At 42.1% G+C, this 26109-nt stretch overlaps 1 protein-coding gene across 10 annotated transcripts in view; it reads left to right on the forward strand.

Moving 5' to 3' along the window:
* The window catches only part of PLCH1 (phospholipase C eta 1), a 223850-nt gene that overhangs the window by 36369 nt on the left and 161372 nt on the right, over positions 1-26109 (forward strand). The window contains exon 2 of one of the 10 annotated variants that reach the window (XM_032344218.1): positions 21626-21944. The exons of 8 other annotated variants lie outside the window; for them this stretch is intronic. In XM_032344218.1, coding sequence (XP_032200109.1) covers positions 21896-21944 — 49 coding nt within the window. In that variant the 5' untranslated portion in view covers positions 21626-21895. Of the gene's footprint in view, positions 1-21625; positions 21945-24110; positions 25559-26109 lie in introns of those variants that run through there. One more of the 10 variants, XM_032344227.1, reaches the window with a different exon arrangement.

Below are 26109 nucleotides of genomic sequence, written 5' to 3' on the forward strand. Positions count from 1 at the left end.
GATAGGAATTATGAAAATCTGTTTTTTATTTCCCACTCATCTGTCCTTTGGCCAGATTCTTAGGGAATCTAATGATCTGAAGGGACTGTGTACCTCCTGAAGAAGTTAATTGCTGATGTTTGTCTGTACTTGGCTTTTATTCACCTGTTATGTTTGAAATAGGGGGGAAAAATTTGGGCAAAGAATGATTTGTGTTATATGAATCTTTTTTTTTTTTAAGATTTTTTTTTTTTTAAGATTTTATTTATTTATTTGACAGAGAGAGAGCACAAGTAGACAGAGAGACAGGCAGAGAGAGAGAGAGAGGAAAGCAGGCTCTCCACTCAGCAGAGAGCCCGATGCGGGACTCGATCCCAGGACCCTGAGATCATGACCTGAGCCGAAGGCAGCGGCTTAACCCACTGAGCCACCCAGGCGCCCCTTAAGATTTTGTTTTTAAGCAATTTATTTTTTATTTTTTAAAAAAGATTTTATTTATTTATTTATTTGACAGACAGCGATCACAAGTAGGCAGAGAGGCAGACAGAGAAAGAGGAGGAAGCAGTCTCCCTGCCGAGCAGAGAGCCCGAAGCAGGGCTCGATCCCAGGACCCTGGGATCATGACCCGAGCCGAAAGCAGAGGCTTTAACCCACTGAGCCACCCAGGCGCCCCTTTAAGCAATTTCTTTACCCAATTTGGAGCTCGAACCTATAACCCTGAGATCGAGAATCACATGCTCTACTAACTGAGCCAGGCATGTGCCTTGGAATCTTGTTTTAACAGATTGTACTTCCACGAATTATTCTTACTTGAAAATTACCTACACTGTCTCTTGTTTCTCTTGGTTGTAGTGAATTGTGGCATTTTTTTCTGACTTGGGACAGATTCTTAAAAACAGTAATCAATGTATTTATAATTAATATATATAATTTTTTATGCACATACGTTATTCCACACATTTGAGTTTCTTAATAGAATAAATTTAGAGGTGACTTAACTTTTGTTTTTATGCACCGCTAGTTATAATTGTGATGTTGGAAAGAATTATTAATTGCTTTCCTATAAATTATTATGGTATCATTCCAACTTACACTGACATTTATTTCTGTTGTTATCATGTTACAGTGAATGTTTCTGAATGACCATCACAAATCTAGAGTAGGAAGGTTTTGAACTGAATTATGAGTATCTCTTACTACCCAGGGATAGAGTGAAGGATAGTTCTCTTATTAAGTGTGTAATATGTCTTTTCAAAAAGTGCCTTATATGTATTCTTACTTTGCCTCAAGCAACCCTCTAATGCAACTAATTAACTTAGTTAATTAATGTAATGAATTGCTTTTTGTCTGACCTCCCTTTCTTGGCCAGAGGCCTTCTTAGTGATGGGAGTTTAGAAACTTGACTACCAGTTTGTAAAAGAAAGTAGGCTTTAAGTGAAAATCTGGAGATTAGTTCTGTTTCTAGTTTCACTACTAACTTGTGTTGCCTTTGTCCCTGGGGGGGTTCCTCAGTTTCCCTCTCTCAAAAGTGAGCGTAGGGGTGCCTGGGTAGCTCAGTGGGTTAAGCCTTTGCCTTCGGCTCAGATCATGATCTCAGAGTCCTGGGATCGAGCCCCACATCAGACTCTCTGCTCAGCAGGGAGCCTGCCTCCTCCTCTCTCTCTCTGCCTGCCTCTCTGCCTGCTTGTGATCTCTGTCTGTCAAATAAATAAATAAAATATTAAAAAAGAATAAAAAGTGAGCGTTTTGCCAGCTTCCAAAGTTCCCGCTAGCAATAGTGCTTGAGGTCCCTGTGTAGTCAGACATCAGGGTGGGTATGTAGTGAATGAGAGTGTCCTTCAGGCCAAGATGCAGGAAGGAAAGGCTGGAACCATGGTCATCAGAAGGAGGTAATATTATCATTTGACTGTAAACTTTGTAGTTAGTTTTGCACTGGCAGAACATTATGTTTCTCTTTAGGGAGAAGATGTGTGTGTGTGTGCGTGCACACGTGCACGTCCAAGCATGCATGCGCCCATAAACACCCGTGAGTTCTGACCATGGAGAGATTAGTAGTTAGGACTGATATGCAAGCTTTCAGGACAAATGTCTTTATATTCAAAAAAGAAGAATGGAAAAGTTCACTCCCCCTACACTGGAATTCCATCTATACTAGAAAAAGAAGGAAGAATGCCAGGTCCTGCCTGGTGTATATGAAAGGACAGTGAACTTATGCAGAAGGGAATTATGGTTCTCATTAATGAGGCTGTTTTATTAATGCATTATGAATTCAGCAGCAGCTTCTGGGGCTTGGGGGCATTACTAGATTTTATATTAGTGTCATTACTAAGCTTAATTTTTCCATCCAATGATTGTATAAACATCTTCTAGGTCCAGAAAATATGAGTACACATAGAATTACTATTAATACAATGATAGTCAAAATTTTGCAAGCATCATTAAGCTGAAAAGTATTACCTCTTGGGAGCATGTGGTTGGCTTAGTTGGTAGAGTGTGCAACTCTTGATCTTGAGGTCATGAGTTCAAGCCCCACACTGGGAATAGAGATTACTTAAAAAAAAGTATTGTCTCTTGGGAGAGGAACACTGCATGCAAAAAATTTCAAGCATGAGTTGAGAGAGAGGTTGGGAAAAAAAAGAAGATAGGTCATAAGGGAAAAAATGTATTGAGTCTTTTTAATTTTATTTTATTATTTATTCATTTTTATTTTTTATTTTTATTTTTAAAAAATTTTTTAAAAGATTTAATTTATTTATTTGAGAGAGAGACAGTGAGAAAGAGCATGAGCGAGGAGAAGGTCAGAGAGTGAAGCAGACTCCCCATGGAGCTAGGAGCCTGATGTGGGACTCGATCCTGGGACTCCGGGATCATGACCTGAGCCGAAGGCAGTCGTCCAACCAAATGAGCCACCCAGGCGTCCCTATTTATTCATTTTTAAAAAGACTATTTATGTATTTATTTGACAGACAGAAATGACTAGTAGGCAGAGAGGCAGGCGGGGGGGGGGGGGGCGGAAACAGGCTCCCCACCGAGCAGAGAGCCTGATGCGGGGCCTGATCCCAGGACCCCAAGATCACGACCTGAGCCGAAGGCAGAGGCTTTAACCCACTGAGTCACTCAGGTGCCCCCAGTCATTTTTATAATAGAAGTAATTCTGGAACAGCCTCCCCCAATAAATTCCTCTTTAGCCCACTTCTCAAGTTTCCCCTCCCCCATCCCTCATCCCCAAAGGATGGCCACCAAGGCAGAAGGCATCTAGTGAGGTATTCCTTCAGGTCTGTGATGTTCTGGTGCCCCTCGAAAATATGCCAGTGTTACTAAAGGCCTGGGCAGAAGCAGAACGAGCCTGACCTAGGTGTGGCATGTTTCGGGGGCTGCCCTCCAGCTGGGTTGCTTTGGGTGAGTTTCTCCCTCTGGGATCAAGTTGCCATGTCAGCAAAATGCCATGATTTAGGACAAACGACTTAAACACTTCTTTCTAAGTGCTTGTGTTTAAAATTTTTTTATTTGATTTTTAACCTTCTCTCCTCATCCCACTTTAAGTGGAGGATAATTGGAAAATTTGCTCTGAATTAACTGACCAAATTGATTTACGCACTTTCCTCTTTCCGTTGTCGGGATAAATTACAGCCAGCCTTACAAAAGTGGATACTTATGTACTCGTTATAACACAACAGAAATAACCTTTTAATATGAGCTGTTATGAAACAAAATTTTTTTTTAGCTTTTTGGGAACATGTGCTATTCCTTCATTTCCCAGACTTTCAGAAAAATTCTCAAGGAAACTCTCAATGAAATGCTACTTACTTTACATTTTAAAATTTGAGGTTCATTTCTTTTTTGTATTTCTCTATGATGGACTTTCCATCTGTGGCTGGTTTATGGCATATTCTCAATTGAGTGTAGCATATACAAGAAATTGTTTCATTTTTCTCCAATGATTGCTCTTTTTTTTTAAAAAGAAGATATTATTTATTTGTTTGACAGAGAGAGAGAGAGAGACAGCAAGGTGAGGGGTGGACACAAGCAGAGGGAGTGGGAGAGAGAGAAGCAGGCTTCCCCGCCAAGCAGGCAGCCTGATGCGGGGCTTGATCTCAGGACTTAAGGCAGATGCTCTCAATAGCTGAGCCACCCGGGTGCCATCTCCAGCAAATGCTTTTATTTTATTTTTTTAAAAAATATTTTATTTATTTATTTGACAGAGATTACAAGTAGGCAAAGAGGCAGGCAGAGAGAGAGGAGAAAGCAGGCTCCCTGCAAAGCAGAGAGCCTGATGTGGGGCTCGATCCCAGGATCCTGGGATTATGACCCCAGCCAAAGGCAGAGGCTTTAACCCATTGGGCCATCCAGGTGCCCTCCAGCAAATGCTTTTAAAAAAGTACTCTTCGCAACATCTTGGGTGGTTTCTATTACTTTCTGACTACTTTTTGGTTGTTGAGGGTCTGATCTAATTTACAACATTCATCTCAAACTCATTCATGTTCCGTCTCCTTCCTGACCTCCCTGGCACAGGCCTGAGCTGCCTGATGGGGTTTGAGGGTGGAGGCTCAGGGAACTCTGCTATACCTCTTCCCCTTGAGGAATTCAGGCCTGGCTCTTCAGGTTTTGGTAGAAGGAAGAGAGATGAAAAGCAAAGTTCTAGAAGCCACAGCCGGGCACCCGATTTGTCTGTTGGTGGTGGGGAGGTGATCCAGACTCCCTCTGGGTCCATCCTCTGTGAATGTTAATTTCACTTGGCCCCTCACCAGGGACTCTTTCAGAGAGGACCAGGACCTGGCTCCCTCCAACCCCACCCATTGTCCCTTCCGAATTCTGGCTGAGGTGTGGCTTCCCTTTCCCCGGGACACTGGGGCAACTATCTGGTCCTGGCCCTTTTCTTATCTCTGTGTTTGTTCACAAGATGTCATTCTGCCTGCTCTTCCCAGACCTACTGACTATAGTCTCTCTTGTCTCTTCTCACACTGTTAAATGGGTGACTCCCACAAGCCTATAGAAATCTCTGAATCATTCTTTGGTAGCTCTTCCCCTGCTTGTCTCTGGAGGGGAGGGGTACTTCCTCTGATTTCATTCCTCAAGACTGCCATCCTGGCACTCCAGGCTTGAGGCTGTACAGAGAATAGGGGTTCAGGGAATATGACTTTGACTGGGGAGCGCTATCCCTTTAACCCCTTGGGCCCCTCCACAGCTACTCTACTCTGGATTTTGCCCACTAAGATTTTGAATTTGGGTGACTTAATTTCCCCAGAGGTTCTGGTGTTCTTCATTGTATTTGCTTTGTGCAAGTTTATGTAGCTGGGTTGATCAGAACCAAGCAATGATCTAGATTCGTATAAGTACGTGCTGAGTTGTCTTAGCCGCTTTTCCCCATTCGAGAATCTAATGATGGGGAGATTTTGCTGAGTAACTGAATCCACTGTGATCTTTATTGTTATGCTTTCTATGTCGGGGCTACTCACATTCTCTAATGACAAGGGGACGAAAAGATCTGGGTAGAGTGCAAGATGGCAAACAGAAGATCCGGATATTTGGGAAGCCCAGATGGACGAGAAGTAACAATGTTCAGTCTTTGAAGCTTTATTTAGCTTTAGTAGTTAGAAGTCATGAGCCTGTCAGTAACCTTTTCGACATCGGCCACAGCATCTTCTTTCAAGACATGTCTTCAGAGGCAAAGGAGACAAAAACGAAAATGAACTTTTGGGACTTCATCAAGATAAAAAGCTTCTGCACAGCAAAGGAAACAGTCAACAAAACAGAGAGGCAACCCACGGAATGGGAGAAGATATTCACAAATGACACTACAGACAAAGGGCTGATATCCAAGATCTATAAAGAACTCCTCAAACTCAACACCCAAAAAACAGGTAATCATGTGGGCAGGAGATTGGGTAGGAGACATGAACAGACACTTCTTCAAAGAAGACATAGAAATGACTAAGAGACACATGAAAAAATGTTCATCATCGTTAGCCATCAGGGAAATTCAAATCAAAACCACATTGAGGGTAGGAGAAGAATAAATGAAACAAGATGGGATTGGGAGGGAGACAAACCATAAGTGACTCTTAATCTCACGAAACAAACTGAGGGTTGCTGGGGGGAGGGGGGTTGGGAGAAGGGGGGTGGGGTTATGGACATTGGGGAGGGTATGTGCTTTGGTGAGTGCTGTGAAGTGTGTAAACCTGGCGATTCACAGACCTGTACCCCTGGGGATAAAAATATATGTTTATAAAAAATAAAAAAGTAAAAAAAAACAAACAAACCACATTGAGATACCATCTTACATCAGTTAGAATGGCCAAAATTAACAAGACAAGAAACAAGTGTTGGAGAGGACGTGGAGAAAGGGGAACCCTCTTACACGGTTGTTAGGAAAGCAAGTTGGTATAGCCACTTTGGAAAACAGTGTGGAGATTCCTTAAGAAATTAAAAATAGAGCTACTGGGGTACCTGGGTGGCTCAGTGGGTTAAAGCCTCTGCCTTTGGCTCAGGTCATGGTCCCAGGGTCCTGGGATCGAACCCCACATTGGGCTCTCTGTTCATTAGGGAGTGCTTCCCCCCTCTCTCTGTCTGCCTCTCTGCCTACTTGTAATCTCTCTCTGTCAAATAAATAAATAAAATCTTAAAAAAAAAAATTGAGCTACCTTATGACCCTGCAATTGCATTACTGGGTATTTATCCCAAAGATACAGATGTAGTGGAAAGAAGGGCCATCTGTACCCCAATGTTCATAGCAGCAATGGCCACAGTTGCAAAATTGTGGAAAGATCTGAGATGCCCTTCAACAGATGAATGGATAAAGAAGATATGGTCCATATATACAATGGAGTATTATGCCTCTCTCAGGAAGGATGAATACCCAACTTTTGTATCAACATGGATAAGGCAGAGGAGATTACCCTGAGTGAAATAAGTCAAACAGAGAGAGTCAGTTATCATATGGTTTCACTTTCTCATGGAGCATAAGGAATAACATGGAGGACATTAGGAGAAAGAAAGGAAAAATGAATTGGGGGAAATTGTAGGGGGAGATGAAGCATGAGAGACTGTTGACTCTGAGAAACAGAGTTTTAGAAAGGATGGGTTTCGGGGAATGGGTGAGCCTGGTGGTGGGATTATGGAGGGCACGTATTGCATGGAGCACTGGGTATGGTGCATACACAATCTTGGAACACTGAAAAAAATAAAACAAAAAAAAAAAAAAAAAGAAGAGGAAAAGTTGATTAGGGGCACCTGGGTGGCTCAGTGGATTAAGCCTCTGCCTTCCACTCAGGTCACGATCTCAGGGTCCTGGGACCTGACCCTGCTCAGCAGGGAGCCTGCTTCCTGCTCTCTCTCTGCCTGCCTCTCTGCCTACTTGTGATCTCTCGCTCTCTGTTAAATAAATAAATAAACTAATAAATAATCTTAAAAAAAGTTGATTATGGTCATAGGTATAATTAATTTAGAACCAAGCTTTTTTAATTATAATTTTTAATATACTTTTATTAAATAGATAAACATAATCATCAACTGCAATTACTGCTTATGTTTCAATAAAAGTTAAATTATGAAAAGCAAAAAAAAAAAAAGAAAAAGAAGTAATGTGCCTGTTGCCTTTAAGTGAGAACCATGGCAGGCCCTTCCTGTTGGACTCAAGTTCTTTCTCTTAAACCGTGGCCATTGGGAGTCCAACCAAGCAGAAAGGCCCTTGATTGTTTTATTCCTTTATGCTTGGGAATACCAATTTTCTGATTACTAAATTAGAAAGAAGAAATAACATGTCTAATAAACAGTCAACGTTTCCTTCAGATTTGCAGACTTCTCACGTTTTAAATGGTTGCTTATGAGAATTATTTCCCCTTAGACCGGTGTTACAAATTTAAGCCTTTGTTCTTTAAGCTGCATTTCCATAATTATAATTAATTTTCCCCTGCTCTCTCATTTTCCCAATTGTCTTTTTCTACTCTGTGCCTAATATATGCACAGAGATTGATGGGAGGATGAAATGTCTTTCCATGAGTAAATTCAGGGTTCTTTAAGGGCAACATAATTATTTCATTTAGTTGCACAAAAGATCCAGGTTTTTTTTTCTTGGACCACAGTAATCATTATTAGCGATTGCATTTGTAGTCACAAAGCCTTTCTATTTCACGTGTATCAAAACAGGTTAAAAAAATGCAAGTTTGTCTTTTTGTACTGTGTAAATGAAAAGTCATCCCAGAGGCTCTGTGATACTTTGTATTTTCTTAGGACTCGTTTCTCTCAGCAAGTGTGTCTGAGGTTTTTGTAAGTTCCAACTCTTGGTGTCAAAGGGGTATTCAAATTTCACACTTAAGGCTCGTTGGCTTAGCGTGAAGTGGTTTCACCCTCCAACAGCTTCCACTCCTGTCCACACGCTGGTAGCTCCCAAGAGTGCACTGTGGCTTAGACAGCCCCTTGGTGCTCCTTACCCTGATGTCTACCCTCTCACCTGACACGACTGATGCTGTCCAGGTCCTGAGACCCCACTCCCCAGATCCAGGACTCCCTCTTTGGTGCCCGTCAGCCTTGCCAGCCTCAACCTACTCTTCCCCTCCCTCATTATGCTGCGGCTCGGCTGATCTTTGCGTTTTTGCTCACAAAACTTACTTCTTCACTTGTCTAGCTTTCAACTCCTCCTTCAGACCCCAGAGTGAAGGTCCTTTCTGCAGGGAAGCCTTTCTGACCTCCCAGCCTCGGCCAGGCCCTGTTTTAGGCTCTCCTGTCACCATAGGCTGTGGCCTCACTGCCATTCCTTCTAAGGTCCAGGAGAATGGAGACTTCTTTGACATCTGTCTCCAGTACCTAGTAGCGTGCACTGCATGCATTATAGTAGATGCTTAGTAAAATGCTGCTGAATGAATTTATTCCTTTAAGAAGGGAGGTAAGAACCATCTACTCTTTCATTAGTTTTGCACTCTGAATTTGGCTCCTAATCTTTGTGCTGTGGAATGTATCCCTTCTCTGGCTGCCATCCCTCTTCTCTCCTTTGCTCATGCTTTTGCTGTGGAGAACAAAAGAATACCCATAAACCATCTCTTCCTGAGATTGAGAGGGAAAAGGTCACTTCTGCTGAGAATCCTAGTATGCTTTAGAAAAGATGATTACAAACGTATCATGTCTTGAAATGGAAAAGGACAAACTCATTTCTTTAAAAGAATTTTGGACCTTTTGCATTCATTTAATACTGCTTTCTGGAATTTCCGCGTTGGCTATATGTGTGTGGAGTTTATTCAACTCTGAATATGGAGGTTTCACTCATTAAAATAACACTATCAGTAAAACCTGCCTAATTGCAGTGTTTTGCATACTATTAAAATTCTCTGCTGCCTGTGTCTAAAAAATCTTCAGTCCACAGAACTGAGGGTTGTCTGTGGGCTCATTCTTAACCCCAGAGAGGATCGCATAGACCTGCTCCAAAATAAAAGCACCAGTTTCCTCCCTAGAAGAGGAGGATAGGAGGCCTGGGGGTACCTGAGAAGAATAATCAAACAGCATATTTAAAACTTAAGGAAATGCACCTTTATTTCAGATTTACAAACAAGAAAAGTGGTTCTCATCTAGGCCTTTCATCTGAGAGTCCCCAAGCAATATAAGAGTACGCTCCTGGCTTCCAGGATGCAAAGTTACTCAGAAACAACACCTACATGGGTAAGATAAATGTAGAATTTGTGAAAACATTCTTTTGGTCCAATTTTGTTCTGCCTATTTCTGATCTTGGTCAGAATATGTGCCATATCACAGAGTTCTTTGAATGTTTCGTATTTAAATATAAAAGATGGCGACTTATGCTCAATTAGAAGGGAGAACGGTGAACACATTTATTATTTAGTTCCTATTTTTATTCCTTGCTAACTTGAAATCGAATATCGATGTACATTCACAAATGACCATTCTTTGAAATTACACTGGTGTCAGAATTTCAAGGTATTGTGCTTTTAATCTCGCAGGAGTTTTATCTCTGGATGTGGAGATTTGTATTAATTAACTCTTAGAGTCCGTGGTTCCCAGCCTTGTCTGCACATTGGGATCATCTGGGGATATAAAACTGTTGTGTGCGACCCCCTCGGAGATTCTGACCTAATTGGTCTGGGGTGTGGCCAGGGTATTAGAGAAGTTTTAGAACTCCCCGGGAGAGAGGCCACTGGGCAGCCAATTAGATTCTGGTGGGTTGAAAACCCCAGGCTTAAGGTGATAAATACATAGTCTCAACAGAGCCACAGTATTCATGAGTTTGCTAAGGATTATTTTCTGTGATAGCCTATATTATACTAAATCTTAAAAGTATGGTAAGAGGAACATATAATAAGGCGGCTCTGGATACAAATAGTGTGAGTATAGAGGAAGCAGGAAAATGGAGAATGGTCATTTATGCTTGGGATTTTGTGGATGCTGGTTTTCTTTAAAAATTTTTTTTCACTTTATTTTTATGATGATAGCAATATAGGCTCACTGAAAGAGAGCTGGAGAGTACAGAAAAGACCAAAGAAACAGGAAAAACAATCGATAATCTCAGTATGTGTTTTGTTTTATTTTATTTATTTTAAGCAGGCTCTATGCCCAACGCGGGGCTTGAACTCAAAACCCTGAGATCAAGAGCCGCATGCATGGTCTACCTGCTGAGCCAGCCTGGCCCCCTCGGTGTGTGTTTTATGCCTGCACATTCTTAAAATGATTTAACAACCAACATTAAGTAGCAATTCTCAACTCTGGTTACACGTTAGCATCTTCTGGGGTGCTCAAAAAATAGTGATGGTTGGGTTCTACTCCAGTCTTGTAAAATAATCTCTTGGGTGTGGGACCAAGATGTCTTCTCCATTCATTCATTCCTTATATCCACATTTTTATCTGTGTATATATAGCTATGCCTCTATATCTCTAGTCTGTTTATCTTTAAGCGATTTTGATGTACTGGGAGGGGTGAGAATCAATGGGCCAATGTTGCTGATTGAATGAAACATCGACGGGTCCACTATATTAGGTATTAGTTTACATGAAAATCTTGATTTTTATGCAGATGGGGGCAAGTGATATGCTCACCTTCATATCAGTATTTTCTTTCCTAAAAGATTTATTTCGTATTTTATTTATTTGTTAATTAATTTATTTTTAAAATTTTTATTCATCTCAGTGGGGGGGAGAGAGGACACAAACAGGGGGAGAAGCAGAAGGAGAAACTGACTCCCCACTGAGCTGGGAGCCTGAGGACATGGGGTTCGATCCCAGGACCTGGAGATCATGACCTGAGGCAAAGGCAGATGCTTAACCATCTGAGCCACCCAGGTGCCCCTCATATTCTTTTTAATATCATGTTTTCTTAGTGTCCTTAAAATGTGGTTTGTCTCATAGCCAATAGATCTGTTTGTTAAACGATACAGAAATAAACCTTTGAGCATTAACTGATCTCACAATGTTATCCATGGCCTCCTGGTGGTGAACAGAAATACTTTGGGAGGGTTCTTAAGAACAGGCAGCAAAGAATATAAAAATAGCATTTTGTTTTGATTAATCCATGATGAGGACTACACAGTTCACAGCAGGATAATTAAAGAGTTGATACAGAAGTAAATATGAAACACAGGAATTGCAGGAACAGTGCCTTCATTTGGAGTAGCTCAGATGTAACCCTGAGATGTAACGCCTGTCGATCTTGGTGAAAGGGGTACCTAGAGACTTGGAGAAGCGCACACATTTTCTTGTAGAAGGCAGACTGTGTCAGACACCTGTTCTCCTTTGTGTGAGAGAAAACCAATGCTGGGGACCCCTTCGTTATTCCTAGAAGTTTCAGAGTTAGGAGAAATCTTGTCTTAGATTACTCTTATGTTGCATGATACCTCCTTCTTTGTACGTGGGGTTCTTTGGGGGCCACAGAGAGGAATTTGGAGCTGATGCTAAGATAACCAAGTTTAGACCTATCAGGAGGAATCAGTGGATTCTATACTGGCATATTCTTGGGGCACCATCAGGAAATTTTAGGGTTGCTCCTGAATCAAAGTTGCCTCTAGAATTTGCAATGGTTGTTGTTTTTCCAGTTAATCTCTCTTGAGTCTTTCAACAAGACAGTTTTACAGATAAAACTCAGAGAGGTAAACAATTAGCCACAAAACACATTGTTAGATGATGGTGTTCAAACCCAGGTTTGTCAGCTGCTGCTTCTTCCATTGTGGTACAATGATGTGTTATACAAACTTGTTTCTTTTAAAGCAACTCAGATGTGGGTTTGAGTGTTTTAGAAGAGCTTCAAGACCCTCTAGAGGCCACTAAAGGACTCCACAGAGGCACCAATGTGAGTTACCTTTAGGCTGAGAAAGGCACTTAGAGAACCAGGTAGGTGTGGGGGCTGGGAACTGGTTGGAAATGGAGCTGTCCTTGGGAGTGTGTTGGAAATCCTGCATTGAACTCTGCATTTTAACAAGATTCCAGGTGATTTGTCTACACTCTGAAATGTAAGCAGCGTCTCTCAGAGAGATCCATTGGGCTTGCGTGTGAGCCCTTGGGCACGAGGGGTTAGTTCCAACCTCCAAGGAACAGGTTGGAGAGGAGGGAGTTAGGGGGAAGGGAAGAACTGTTGCCCACCAAACAACACATTTAGAGAGTGGAAACATGTGTGAGGGGGACAGCTAAAGCCAGAGACCCCAAAGGCTATCCCAATGCTCAGATTTCCAAGTGAGAGACATGAGGGCTATAATTTTCTTTGTAGAATGGACTTAAAAATGTGAACTTCCAATGTCTAAAACCTAGGAAGGTACAGCTAAGGACATAAGCAGTACCCTGGTCTGCAGTGATGCCTGATGCATCAGGACCAGGAAGGACTTGGGAAGCCTCCTGACTGAGGGATTCTTTTTTTTTTTTTTTTTTTTTTAAGATTTTATGTATTTATTTGGCAGAGAGAGAGATCACAAGTAGGCAGAGAGGCAGGCAGAGAGAGGGGGAAGCAGGCTCCCCACCAAGCAGAGAGCCCGATGTGGGGCTCGATCCCAGGACCCTGAGATCATGACCTGAGCCGAAGGCAGAGGCTTTAACCCACCGAGCCACCCAGGCGCCCCTGACTGAAGGATTTTAAACCGAACCCACAACTGGACTTTAGGACATTAGTGAAATCACTGAACATTATTCAAAACACTCTTAGGTATATACATATACTTTTGTGCATCCTTCTATGAACACAGTCTTTAGTGTTTATCACATTTCAAAGTAATCTGATGTGAACGTCTGACTAAAACCGATCCCCTGTTATAGAAAAGAAGGTGACTGGTGCCTATTCATACCAATCGGCTATTGGGAGAGTTAATTCTAAATGCCAGCCTTTTGCCATTCCACCTCAACCGGCCTTCATGATCTGAGCTCAGCATTATGAAATGCTAAGTGGATTTTCTGTGGGATAAATCTTGTAAGTCTCTGCTTTTTCTGATTATTGGAACTGGTTCGATCTTAATAGCATTGGAATATTGTGACATAAAAGGAGTTTTACTTGGAACCATTTCAAAGCCTCTGTGTATTGGCCAGGTGAGTATGAAGATACTCACTGCAGAACTGCTACAGGGCAGAATGTTCTGGGCATTGGCCTCATTCGGCGCATCGCTGAGGGCAGCAGGGTTCCATGACAGAGGTCTCTCTCTACCTGGTAGCCTCCAACTGACTTTCGTGTGTGTCTTCGTAGCTAAAAAGTGATTATGAACTCTCTATGGGGAGCCAGGTGCTGAACTTTACAAACAGAGTAATATAATCCATGTAGCATTTAGATCGGGTAATGATTTCACTATCTGGTAATTTACTGTCTGGTAAAGCATTGACTCCATGAATCCAAAGGACATTTAGAACTTTTTCATTTCTAAGGATAAAGCTTTTAAAGCTGCTGCCCTGTAAAACCACGGATGAATGGCCTTTACTTGTGGAAGTTACCTTGCTGAGGTGGGCCCTCTTGGCATCTACCAGAAAATAATGCGGTACCCAGATCTTTGTGAATTATGTCCGGGTCAGGAGGATGGTTTTTTGTTTTTTGTTTTTTTAAGATTTTATTTATTTATTTGACAGAGAGAGATCACAAGTAGGCGAGAGGCAGGCAGAGAGAGAGAGGGGGAAGCAGGCTCCCCGCTGAGCAGAGAGCCCGATGTGGGACTCAATCCCAGGACCCTGAGATCATGACCTGAGCCGAAGGCAGCGGCTTAACCCACTGAGCCACCCAGGCACCGCAGGAGGATGGTTTTTGAAGGACAAATACTTAGTATCTTAATTTGCGGCCTGTGTTTGAGACCAGCTTTTATAGATGGATGTTCCTATTTTAGCTCCTGAGAAACCATCTGGGAAATAATATTCTCATAAGCCTCTTATTCTGAATCTTTAATTATATTTTTGATCCCCTATCCCTTACCATTTGTCCTAAATAATATAAATCAGTGCAGAGGTTTAATATCTGGCAACTATAGGTACCATGATGCTAGTCATGTAACATTTCTTTCTTGGACACGTAACAAGTTCTGCATATAGTATAGTACTAATTTATTTCTAAATTAGATTAATTTATATAAAGACATAAAGTGTTATTGGTTTCTTATTTTATCATCCTTAGTATTCATGAAGAAGCAATTCTTTCCTCTTTTCTCTAAGGTCTTTAACAAAATTAGCCTTTGTAACCATTTTTGTGCTAGTTGACTGTGAATGAGAAGAACTAATGAAACAGAAAATTAAAATACTTTTGATGTTTTAATTTTAATACTAATCATTAATCTACACTTCATAGTTATTTTCTCATTGATAAATTTATGGCTTTAAAAAGCGTTTCTATGTTTTATAATTTTTTTTTTTTTTTTTTTTTTTGCTACAGGGCTTTAGTAGATTTTTGCAATTCTTACTATTTGTATACCTTGTCAAGGAACGAGAATCTTGGCTGCCAAAAATCAACTTGATTCTTGGCAGAAGGCTTATTTGTGTATGCTTCCAAGCATTTCACTGCCCATGTGTACTTTTTTTTTTTTTTAAAGTTAAACATAGGCCATCTTGAATATATTTTCACCTTTAGGAGAATATGCATTTTCTATGAGTCCTTTAGAGGGTGGTTGTATACAATAATATTCATACTATTTTGGAACTAAAAGCCCTGAAATTGTTGTGTAGAATTTTCAGGGCTGGAAAAGACCTCAAGGATCTCAAGAAAATTATTTAATGCAGCCAGCTTGCAAGATCCTTCTAGAATGAAATCTCTAGAGAACAGGGAATTTGACTTTAGAGCCTGGCACGTGAGAGACATCCAGTTAGTGAACGAATTAGTGACCTCCTACATTCCGTAAGGGAGGCTCCTGAGGTGTGGGAGGTGAAATGGCGGGCCTGAGGGGAGTTTATCTGAACTGTTAGCAGGTGACAAGAACGAAGTCTCTTTTGCAGGGTGTGTTATACACACGCCACACTGTGTGCCTGTATTCACACACTTCCTGGTCTCATGCTAAATAGAGGCAGCTTGTTGGTTCCCAAGTGCTGGTGTAACTATCAGCTTTCTGTTCCTGCCTGTGGTCCTTATTCCTCAAGCTAGTCTGAGCACAGGGTGCTGCTTCCTTTTCTGCTTCCGGCCTGAAATGTTTGTTGACCCAGGCTCTATGCTGGGGATTCGGCAGTTAACCAAGTAAAATGATCCCCATCTGTAGAGAGTTTCAGCCTTGCCTCTCTTTTGCTCTCCTCCTCCCTCTCTGCTCCCTCAAAGCTCACAAGGGACCTTTATGTGATGGACGCTTTTTCTTTGGAAATAATTTTATCCTCACAGAAAAGTCACAAGAATAAGAATACAACAAAGAAACTTCATCTGTCCAGATTTACTTACTGTTAACCTTTATACCATTTGCTTTCTCATTACAGACTTGCACACTCACTGCTTACACTTACACATGCACACTAAATTATTCCTCAGTATATATGCCCTGAGAATAGGGATATTACCTTATATAATCATGGCACAAAGTTATCAACTTAAGTAGATTTAAAATTGATAAGGCCTTTTAAATTTTTTTAATGTCCTTTATTTTTGAACTTTTTTTTTTTTTTTTTTTTTAATCTGATCTCTACAGGGAAATAGACCTGGGGGAAGGAAACTAGCAAACATGGAAAAAATGTTGTGACATCATAAAGACCAGAGCTGAGGCTGGCCTGACGTGTGTGTGATCCGTGCTTCCTTGATGCTCTGCTGTTGCCACTTTGAAATTCTTTATTTTTGGAAAAAGTCTTGTATTTTCATTTTTGCATGGGACCTGGAGATTATGTAGCCCATCCTGCCTGGCATACCTGAATCTGATTTTGTAGGTAGTGTTGTCGATAAGCAATCTGAGGCTGAGAGGGATTTAAAATAATTTGGCTCAGGTTGCTGAGCTACTTGGTGGGCAGAGATTTTGAATTTCAGTCTTTTCAATTCCATATTCTCTGACTGTCTTGTCGCTTTCAGGTATTCCGTGTCCCCTCCTCTCCCCGCCCTGTGTTAATTATTTTGGATTTAGAATTGTCCTTGCTCCTTTTCTCCTCAGGAACTTTACCTTCTTTTGGCACCATAGGCTATTTCTCTTTTTTTTTTTTTTCCCTAAACTGCTGGGCTAAAGTGCTCACTAGAAGTCCATTTGGAAAACCTCGGTAAGCTGATAATTTTTGTCCCAAGGGAACTGCCCATGAGTAGTTTCCATCCTAATCTTCTTTCAGATTTATAGAGAGAAGGCTGCCTCTAGCCACTCCCTCATTCAACCCTTTATCCCAATCACAGCAACTGGTTTTCTTCGTGCTCCCAGCTTTGGGAGTCCTTCTGTCGTCCTTTGGTATCTGAGGTCCTGCTTCATTCCCAGAGTCTTCAGCTGGGCGTTTGAGAACTATCTGGAATCTGAGTTTCTGTGTTTGGGGGAGTCTTCCTGCTCTCAGACTTTCTTGGGGCTCACTGACAGGCCTGGTGCCTTCTAGGATCTGGGAAGACATCTGCAAACAAGACATTCACTATTACTGTTCTTAGGAGTTTCCGTGGTTGTCCTCCCTGTGGCTGTGCCTCATCTGCCTAGGATGGCTATCAGGCAGAAACAGAATTACTTAACCAGGGTTGTTGTTGGGGAAAACAAGATGAGGAGAAAGGCTAAAGAAGCAGAGTCCCTTGAGACTTGGAGAAGAGGGCCTGCAAAAGGAGATGTGGAAGACGCATGGTTGAACTTGTGGAGGATGACCCCTCTCTGTCTCATCCAGAAAGTGACAAAGGACTCGATTCATGACGTAGGTTAGGTTAGGAGTTTAGACTGTTGTGATAGGACTTGCACCGTGACATATTGAAAATTGTTACCAGGGGAGTCGATACCATCCTTTTACTTGGTTTTCTTCCAGAAAGAGGGCTGCTGTCTCCCTGCCTAGGTCATTTATGGTCACCCTTGCCCTAAAAGTCATCTTTTGTTATGAAAATGTCCTCCCCAGACACTACAGGATTAGATTTTCAGAGGAGCCCATCTCCTTCTTGTCCTTACTGGTTATGGCCATCCAGTTCTCCCTGAAACCCACTTCCCCTTCCCAAGAGAGTCTCTTGTCAGCTGCACTAAGGCAAAGAGCCCTGAAGGCGGCTGGGGCTGGGGCTGCCGGCGGCTCGCTGTGCAGAATGAGCCTTGCAGTCTGGTCACTCCTTAGCCAGGCCTTGGCTTTGGCTGGCCTGGGAGACTTTCCAGAGACGGGGCTGTTGACTCTTCGGCCTGAGCTGTTGTGGCTCCTGACTGCAGTCAGGGGCCATGAGCTGTTCTCCGCTCTACTCCTCAGAGCTTTGTTTAGAGGGAGGTTGTGTCATAATCGAGAATCTTCTTCTCCCCTTTCCCCCATTCTTCTCTCCCATGGTTATCTTTGTGTTTGCACTCCTCACGGGACCAATTTGAACATGCAGTGCTCTGGGCTTCAGGATTACCAGATACCATGTGGGGGTTTTCATTTTGCTAACCATGTGTGCCTCCCATTTGAATATACACACTGTAATCCCTATTTAACCGACTGTAACCAAGCCATTTACATTTTCAGTACACCCAGAGATGTCAGATGAAGGCATGTAAAATGTTCTCCACTAAAATACCAGCTCTGCAGAGGCACGGTCATTACATAAGCAAACAGTCCTGCTTTAGCTGGAAGTGCTGGAGAGAACAAGTACTTCGGGTTCATTCTGGATGCTTAGACTCCCTCCGTCCAGCCCCTCCTCCCGAGGGGGGAGGTAAAGGGGCTCTTCCGCTCAAGAGTACAAGTGCCTCTGGAGTGCTGTGGGGGAGTTTGAATATGTCACTCCTTAAGTTTTGAGTATTTTATTAAAGCTTCAGCCCTGAGAGAAGATACTTGTTTTAATATATGTCATTGTCAACAACTATTAGAGATTCCCACGTGCCTACCTATCTCTGGTTAGTTCTCCTCTGTTGATGTTACAGTTAAACCTGATCAGAACTGATGGGAGATATCTAAAACAATTGATGCTGATTTATAACTTCTGGGTACCTCTATGTATATCAGGATATTCATTCAAGCAACTCAGATGTCAACTGAATGTTCACATTTTCCAAGTCTCTACCAAAAGCATTTTGAGGGCTGCTAGTGTTCACTGGCCATGAGCTCCTGGGTTTAGAATACGGTGTGTGCATGAAATTTTGCCTGTGAGGTCTCCGTTGTTTGTGTGGGTAGCTCTAGCTGGCATCAAGCTCTGAGCCGACCGAGGATTTTATTTTGATTTATAGTGACATCTTCATCAAACAGAGAGTGATGTGCCTGTAAAATTTTATGCTAACCTATAAAATTTAAAGCGACATGACCGATAGTCATCTTTCCAAAAAAAATGAGAACTTTTAGTTTTAATGCCCAGAGTCTTGAAGGGGAGATCAATAAATCATCAAGGAAGCATCATTTCAAAGAGGCAGTGGGGCCAAAGGGTGGCTGGCTCATCTTTGTCCTGCCGAACAGAACAATATTTGATTTGGTTAAAGCTTCGTCTGTTTTAGGATTCAGATGCTTAAAAACGTGTAGCAGTTACTGCCCACTGAAGCACATCAAGTTTTTAATGAAGGAGGAGGCCAAACGAGTTCATTTGACAGGCATGTGTGATCTATAGGACATGTTCCATATTATTAGAATATGTAGTTCTCTCCAGTGATGAATGAACAGCCACGAGGAGCCTGCTGTCTAGGTAGAACCCTTGTTTCCGCCATTCTCGACTCTCAGGGGACATTTTTGTAGTACACTGGGTTTACAGTTCCTAGTTCTCCTCTGTTGTCTAGCAACTCATTCTTCCTGGCAAGGATGGTAAGGGTGCGTATGTGCTATGTGGGAAGAACACTGGATTAGAAAGCCCTGTTTCAGGTAACCCCTGCACCTGGCACTGTCAGGCACCGTCAGCTTTGTGATCTTGGGCAAGTCATGAAGAGTCTTGGAGGCTCAGCTTCCTCATCTGTGGAGGCCAGATGATCGTGGTGCCTCTTTCCGCTTCATATATCTGTTGTCAGGTTCACAAGGCATTTGTTCCTGAGAGGGCTTTGTAAGGGGTAGAGTATGAGGGACCATGTAGGGGTGGCAAGGTTATCACAGTTTCTGCCATTGGGCATTTAAGTACCTTGCATACACCTTTGAGGAACACTTAACTTTTTCTTTGAAGATGAACTCACAGTAGTGTTCCATTGTGTCCTGTGGCACTTGATGCCGAAGTTCTAGCAATTTGCTGGGTGGTCCTGACAGGGGTTTTGGAGCTTCCTGTAACAGTGATTTCCTTAAATGCACTGGTGATGAGTAGACCACAGGAAGGCAGCAGCTTTCATCTAGTGAGTCAAGTCCATTGTAAATACAAACTGAGAGCAGATTTCTGGTGCTGTCCGTAGACACTTGGGGGCAAAGGTCTCTGGCCTTCAACGAGCTGCTCTCTCATGTCTGTGATTCACACTGACCAAGTGATTGGACAGTACTGTGTCTGTTTCAGGGCCAGGTACTGCTCAGGGCTGGGGGGCTAGTAAGTACACATAGCCCTGAGTGGTCAGGGGGCTTTTGGTGAAGGGCAAGTGCCCAGTGTCCCCAGAACGACCTGAGCTAGCTCGGGGTGAAGAAGGGAGGCTTGGGCGGAGCAATACCACAGCGGATAGGTGGATACCCTCTGTTTTATGAAAGCCAGTGTCCTTGCTCACCCTGAGAGCTTGTGTCTTCCTGGAGCACCCACGTGGAAGTCTCCCAAAATCTAGCTCTTGAATTTTGCATGTATGTGTAGGATTCTTGTTGAGGTTTCATCTGTCTGTGTAGTTATATTGCTGATTTTGCTATACGGTCTATTGAGGATTTGGGGTTTCCTGTGTAGTTGAGTGCACAGTGAAATTTCACAAAAAGACTTGAGCTCTGATAATTCTCTTGGGTGTTCTACAAGGCTTTCTGATGAGAAAATAGATTGCAGGGTATAAACTGCATGCTGAAGATCTCCAGACTACCTGACCTGGTGAAGAGCACTGGCCCTGAAGACAGATTGTGGGGATTCAGATCTCAGGTCTATCACTCATTGGCTGGGCCAGCTCAAGGAAGTTACTTGACTTCTCTCTGCCTCAGTTTCCACATCTGAAACTAGAGAAAGGATTATATTGAAAGGATTATATTTAATTCACTCATACGGGCATTGTAAGGATAAAATAAGGTATGTACAATGCTAGGTATGTGTCTGAAATAGAGTCAGTGCTTCATAAATGTCAGTAATTCTCAAAGAAAGTTCTCCATCATTTCAATACACCAATGGGAAGGGATTATTTCCTCCCTAGTTGAGAATTACTAAACTGGCTGGACTTTTTATTATTATTTTTTTAAGATTTTTAAATTTTTATATATTTGACAGAGAGAGACACAGTGAGAGAGGGAACATAAGCATGGGGAGAGGGAGAGGAAGAAGCAGGCTTCCTGCCAAGCAGGGAGCCGGATGCAGGGCTTGATCCCGGGACACTGGGATCATGACCTGAAGCTGAAAGTAGATGCTTAATGACTGAGCCACACAGGTGCTCCTGGCTAGACTTTTAAAAAAAGCTCTTTTTTTTCCTGAATAAAAGAAGTAAATGCCAGTTCTAAAAAATTAAAATGTAGTTAAATATCAGAAGAAAATACTAGAGATCTCATTGTTAATCTTTTTCCTATATTTTTCTAGTCCTTCATTCTCTTTCTATATACAAATATTTTACATAATTAAAATATTGTATATTTAGTTTGTATCCTTTTTTTCATATAGTGTACCAGGCATTCTGTAGGTAATGACAATGTCTCAAACATTGTTAATGGCTAGTTAGTATCCTAAAATCTGACTGCATATTTTATTAATCATTCCCTTGTTGATTGGCATTGAGATTGTTGGCAGTAATTATAATAACTAGTACTAATGAAATATTCTTGTATATACATTTTTATACCCCTGATGGCTTTTTAAAAACTTATGCCCTTAACTTACAGTTTCTCAGCAGTGTGTGAAAGGTCCTGCAGAACCAAACCCTCACTAAGTTACCGAGGCGGGAGGACCGGGTCTGCGAGGGGTGTGGTTGGGCACCCCCCCAGAGGCTCTTTCCCTGTGAAGTCACTGCTGCTCTCTGCTTGCTTTTGTACTACTTCAAGTGCACATAAAATTGTGACTATGATTTAAAAACTGAATGGCTGATTTGAGATTTTGGTTTTCCAGGTGATTTTCCTTACTCAGCATCTCTGTGTTCCCAAGCCAGAGGCCCTAACAGCTTCTGCCATTGTGGGAAGATTCTCTAACTGGGAAGAGTGAGGAATTCTGAAGCTCGGCTTGAAATCCCGTAGATGGTTTTCATGACCTGAAGCATGGAGCCGGTGGGAAGGATCTGGGCCTGGAGTTAGCTTGGGTTTGAAGCCTGGTTCTAGCACAGCTCTGCAGTCTTGGACATCTTGGCCAACTTGAATCTGTCTCCTTCCCTAAGTTTAAAATATGAGTACTAATGTAGCGCCTTGCGGAATTTTCATGAAGATCGGAGAAGGTATTGTTTATAGTGTTTGATAAATGATAGCTTTTGTAAGAATTGCTTCACAAAGCGATATGGCTCCCATGTTTGTGTCTGTAGGTTTTCTCGATGGACTTGGCAGATTCGGAGCAGATGTGCGCCATGCTGTTGGCTTGAGTTGGTCTCAATTTGGAATTATGTGGCTGGCGAGATTGAGGTCTGTGTGGAGATGGTATAGCATATCACCTCTTCAGCATGGGACTTGATTAAATAAAGTTCTGTCCAGCCAGTGATTGGAGTGGCCATTCACTCACCTTCTAGAGATTGAATACTTATTTGTCCAAGCACAGGGCTGTGGCCCTTGGCCTATACTAGCTCATTTACCTTCAGAAATACCCTTTGAGGTGGCTGCTAACATCTCTGCATTGAGGCTCTTTAGGCTCAGAGAGACCCCCTTCTGTCAGGTAGTTAGATTTAACAAGTAAAAATACAGGAAATTTTGCATGGGACGTACTTAACACTAAAAAATGTTTGTAGTTTATCTGAAATCCAGACTTAACTGGGTGTCTGTTTTATCTAGCCACCCTACCCATAACTTCCCCAAGATCATGCAGTGAGTGAAGGACAAAGCTGGGACTTAGATTTTCCTCCATCTGACTTTGAACCCCATGCCGTAGTCTGTTACTCGGTGATGTGTCTGTGAGAAATCGGAAGTAGAACCCAGGTGTGAAATGTAAGGAAATCATTGTTAGATGGGGTTTAAAGTCCTTCTCTCACTGTCAGTTGACAAGCTGCACTCAGAGACACTTTTCTCTTTCACCTGATTGGTGGAAGATAATTCCCTATTAGATCTAATGGTTAGAAATAGAGATAGCTAATGAGGGCTTATGATATACCTATTATATATGCCAAGTACTATGCTAGAAGTACTCTGGAAAGAGCCCAGTCTTTTCAAATGAGGAGTTCAGATAAGAGATTAAACACTCCAGAGCTGTGTGGTTGTTGTGGTGACCCAGTCAAAGGAAGCACCACTGACCCTGAAAGCCTGTTGACCTAGACTTGACATTATACATGAACTTCTGCTGCGAGAACTCTGGGGCGTAACTCAGGGCAATGTGTGTCAATCATCCAGTGTCTCTGACCCTAGAGTAGGTGTTTCAGTATTAGTCCTTCCAATGGGCTGCTTAGAGAATTACTTGCTGCTGCTGAAGAATTGGATATTTAATAAGGTATAGATATTTCTGGACTCTCAAAACCCATGAGTTTTCCTTGGTGGTCAGACACGCCTGACCAGGGTACATGCCTGCTTTCTAAAGGCTCGCCCGCCTGCTTGCGGGCACTGCCCATCGCTGTGGTGTTGGGCTTGGGCTTCATGTTCGAGCCATAGGTCAGCTTTCCAGGGAGGAGCCTGGGGAGCTTTGAGGGCTAGAAGGCAAGAAGCATGAAGAACCTACTGGGAGAAGACTCGCTGTGGATGAGGAGGGGAAGAGCTGTCTGCTCCCTTCCTCTCTCCTCACTCTCCCAAGACTGTTGTGGGGAACCTCTGGAAGAAAAGGGAAGGAGAAGTTTGCCAGTCTCCCTTGGGAGCACTTTGGTCTCCATCTCTTTCTTGGACTGAGTGAGAAATTGACCTAAAGCTGCCTTTTGCTTTTCAGATAACTTTGGTTCTGGCAGGTCAGAGGAACGAGAAACCCATCATTTGACACCAATTTTGTGTCTTGGGGACACTAGTGTCTTTTTATAGAAGATTATCTGGGAGTATTAATCATTTGAATTATTTAACAGAAGTGGGTATTTCTGATACCTCAAATTTGGGGGTACCACTCTACATTTAAAGTACCGTTTCATTTAAACAGTGAACTCCACTGCATTTCTAGGTTGATGTAAAGGATTTCAAGACTAATAACCATAGTATGACAATGATAATGCAAAATAACTGATTCTAAGCACTTTATGCATATTAAATTCTTACAATAACACTTGAAGGAGGAACTATTATTATGCCTGTTGTACAAGTAAGGAAACCAAGGATCAGACCATTTAAGTAACTTGCCCCAGTTCACACAGATGGTTGGTGGAAGAGTCAGAATTTAAACCCAGGTAGATGGGCTCCTAAACTCTTAACTGTTTTGTTGTATATTTGTGTTTGTGTATATATATATATATATATATATATATATATATATTTTCACAGTCTTGTGAGAAGGATATCCTAATTATGCATACTCACACACACATCTGTGACATTCAGATTTCTCAGAGGATTTAAGAGTAAACAGTAGGGTCTGCAGATGGGATGAGGGCCATGGCAATTGGGAAACAGGTGAACAGGAAGTGGGGTAGAGCATGATACCTCAGGGGAGAGGGATGGGTTAGTGATCTGGGCTGGGTGTAGATGGGAGCAGAGTAGAGAGGTTGATGGTGACATTTATGGGATAGGCAGTGCTGGGATTGTCAGGGGTTCAGCGGAAGCAGGGAGAAGAAAATGGCAAGAGGCATTCGTATTAGAGAATTCTGGGAGTAAGGGAGTTAATGCTCAGGGTGGAGACACCTAGTTACAAGTCTGAAATGCAAGACTACAGTAAATTGCTTGTGAAAGACATGCCCTGCCTTTTTGTCTGTCTACCTGTCTCTGTAAAGAAGTTGATAAAACATGCAAATAAATGCTTATGCATATTTTAGGGAAAACTGGACTTTAATAATATGCTGGTTCATTCACTAAAACTGGCTTTTTCAGACCCATTCTCGCTACCTAACTTGCCCACAGGGATGTGATTTTTACCTGAGAAGTAGCCATCACTGCTCAAGTATTTAGAAACTGTCACCTCTTTCATTCTAAGTTGGAAACCTTCCAGTCTCTTCTATAATCATGGATGTGTTTGTGTGTGGAATAAGGACAGACATCAAGGAAAAGCTTCAACACTGTCAGTAATCTGTGCTTACCTGGACTGGCAGGAAAGTAGTGTGCTGTGGAGAAGAGCACAGATAGCTTCCTTTTTAATGGATTGCTTTTGCCTCCAGTGGAGTGATCTTTGCTTCCGAGAGTGTGCGTGTCTGTGTGTGTGCTTCTGTGTTTCTCTGTGTGTGTGTGTGTGCATGTTCATTTTCTGCATTCAGCCTGCGTCACTACCCTGGTAATCTGTGTTTCTCAATGGCCCCTTGTAGGTGAGGAGGGTTTTTCTTTGAAGGCTAAAGAGCTCCACTTCCCAGACATAAAATGTGCACAATGCCTTGAGGGTTTTAAGCCCTGCGCTAAGCATGCAAGTCTCATACCCAAACTAGCCACAGCGCCTGCATTCCCACAATAGCGGCAGCCCTGAGCAGATGCTTCCAGTGCTCTTATCTGGCTGTGCTTTTCACTTTGGGACAAAGTTCTGTAATCATATCTCCCGGATTTATTTTCTCCACACCGTAAAGCCTGAATTGTGAAGATCGCATCATGCCATAAAGGGCAGCAGGAGCCAAGTTCTTGGGGCTGCTGAGGATTTCTTTGCCTTTTTTTTTTCCCCACTCTTCTCCTTTCTGGAGATGTGTATCAGAAAAAGGCTTTGCCTTTAGAGAGGAATTTGACTGCTCTTGCCAATAATGTGTAACAGTATTAAATTTAATGGCAGACCTTGAAGTGTATAAAAACTTAAGTCCAGAAAAAGGTAAGAGTCATACTACTAATTTTAAGGTAAGTGGAATGGTCCTAGTGAAAGATGGGATACAGCTGTGATTTTATTTTATGTTTAGTTAAGTTTAAATATTTATTTGAACTCTTGACAGCCTATTTGAGATAGTCTATTTCAGTCTGAGATAAAAAGGTAAAGTATTTTTGATGAGCCGAAGTGGTTTTTGTGTTTTTTTTTTTTTTTTTTTGCTTGTTTTGTTTTGTTTTTTTTTCCCCTGGCAAATGTAGACTTCTATAACAGTAAAATTTTCAGGCTGATGAAGAGGAAGCTTATTGTAATGAAGTGGTCAGTGGCAAAACCACTGTATTCTTAGGTTGCAAGTCAGGGATGTAGATATGCTTAAAAATTGTATGTGTCTGACACCTAGGAACAGTGAGCTTTGATGTAAACATTCAAGTCTTACTCAGTTTGAGTTAGGAGTAAAGCTGTATTTTAACTTTCTACAATAATCTGTACAGAATGTATTTGTATTAGTTAAAAAGAGTCATGTACGGTGAAAATAATTAGCTTTATAAAATGACACGGTA

This window comes from Mustela erminea, chromosome 1 (assembly GCF_009829155.1).
Source record: "Mustela erminea isolate mMusErm1 chromosome 1, mMusErm1.Pri, whole genome shotgun sequence".
Taxonomy (NCBI): Eukaryota; Metazoa; Chordata; class Mammalia; order Carnivora; family Mustelidae; genus Mustela; species Mustela erminea.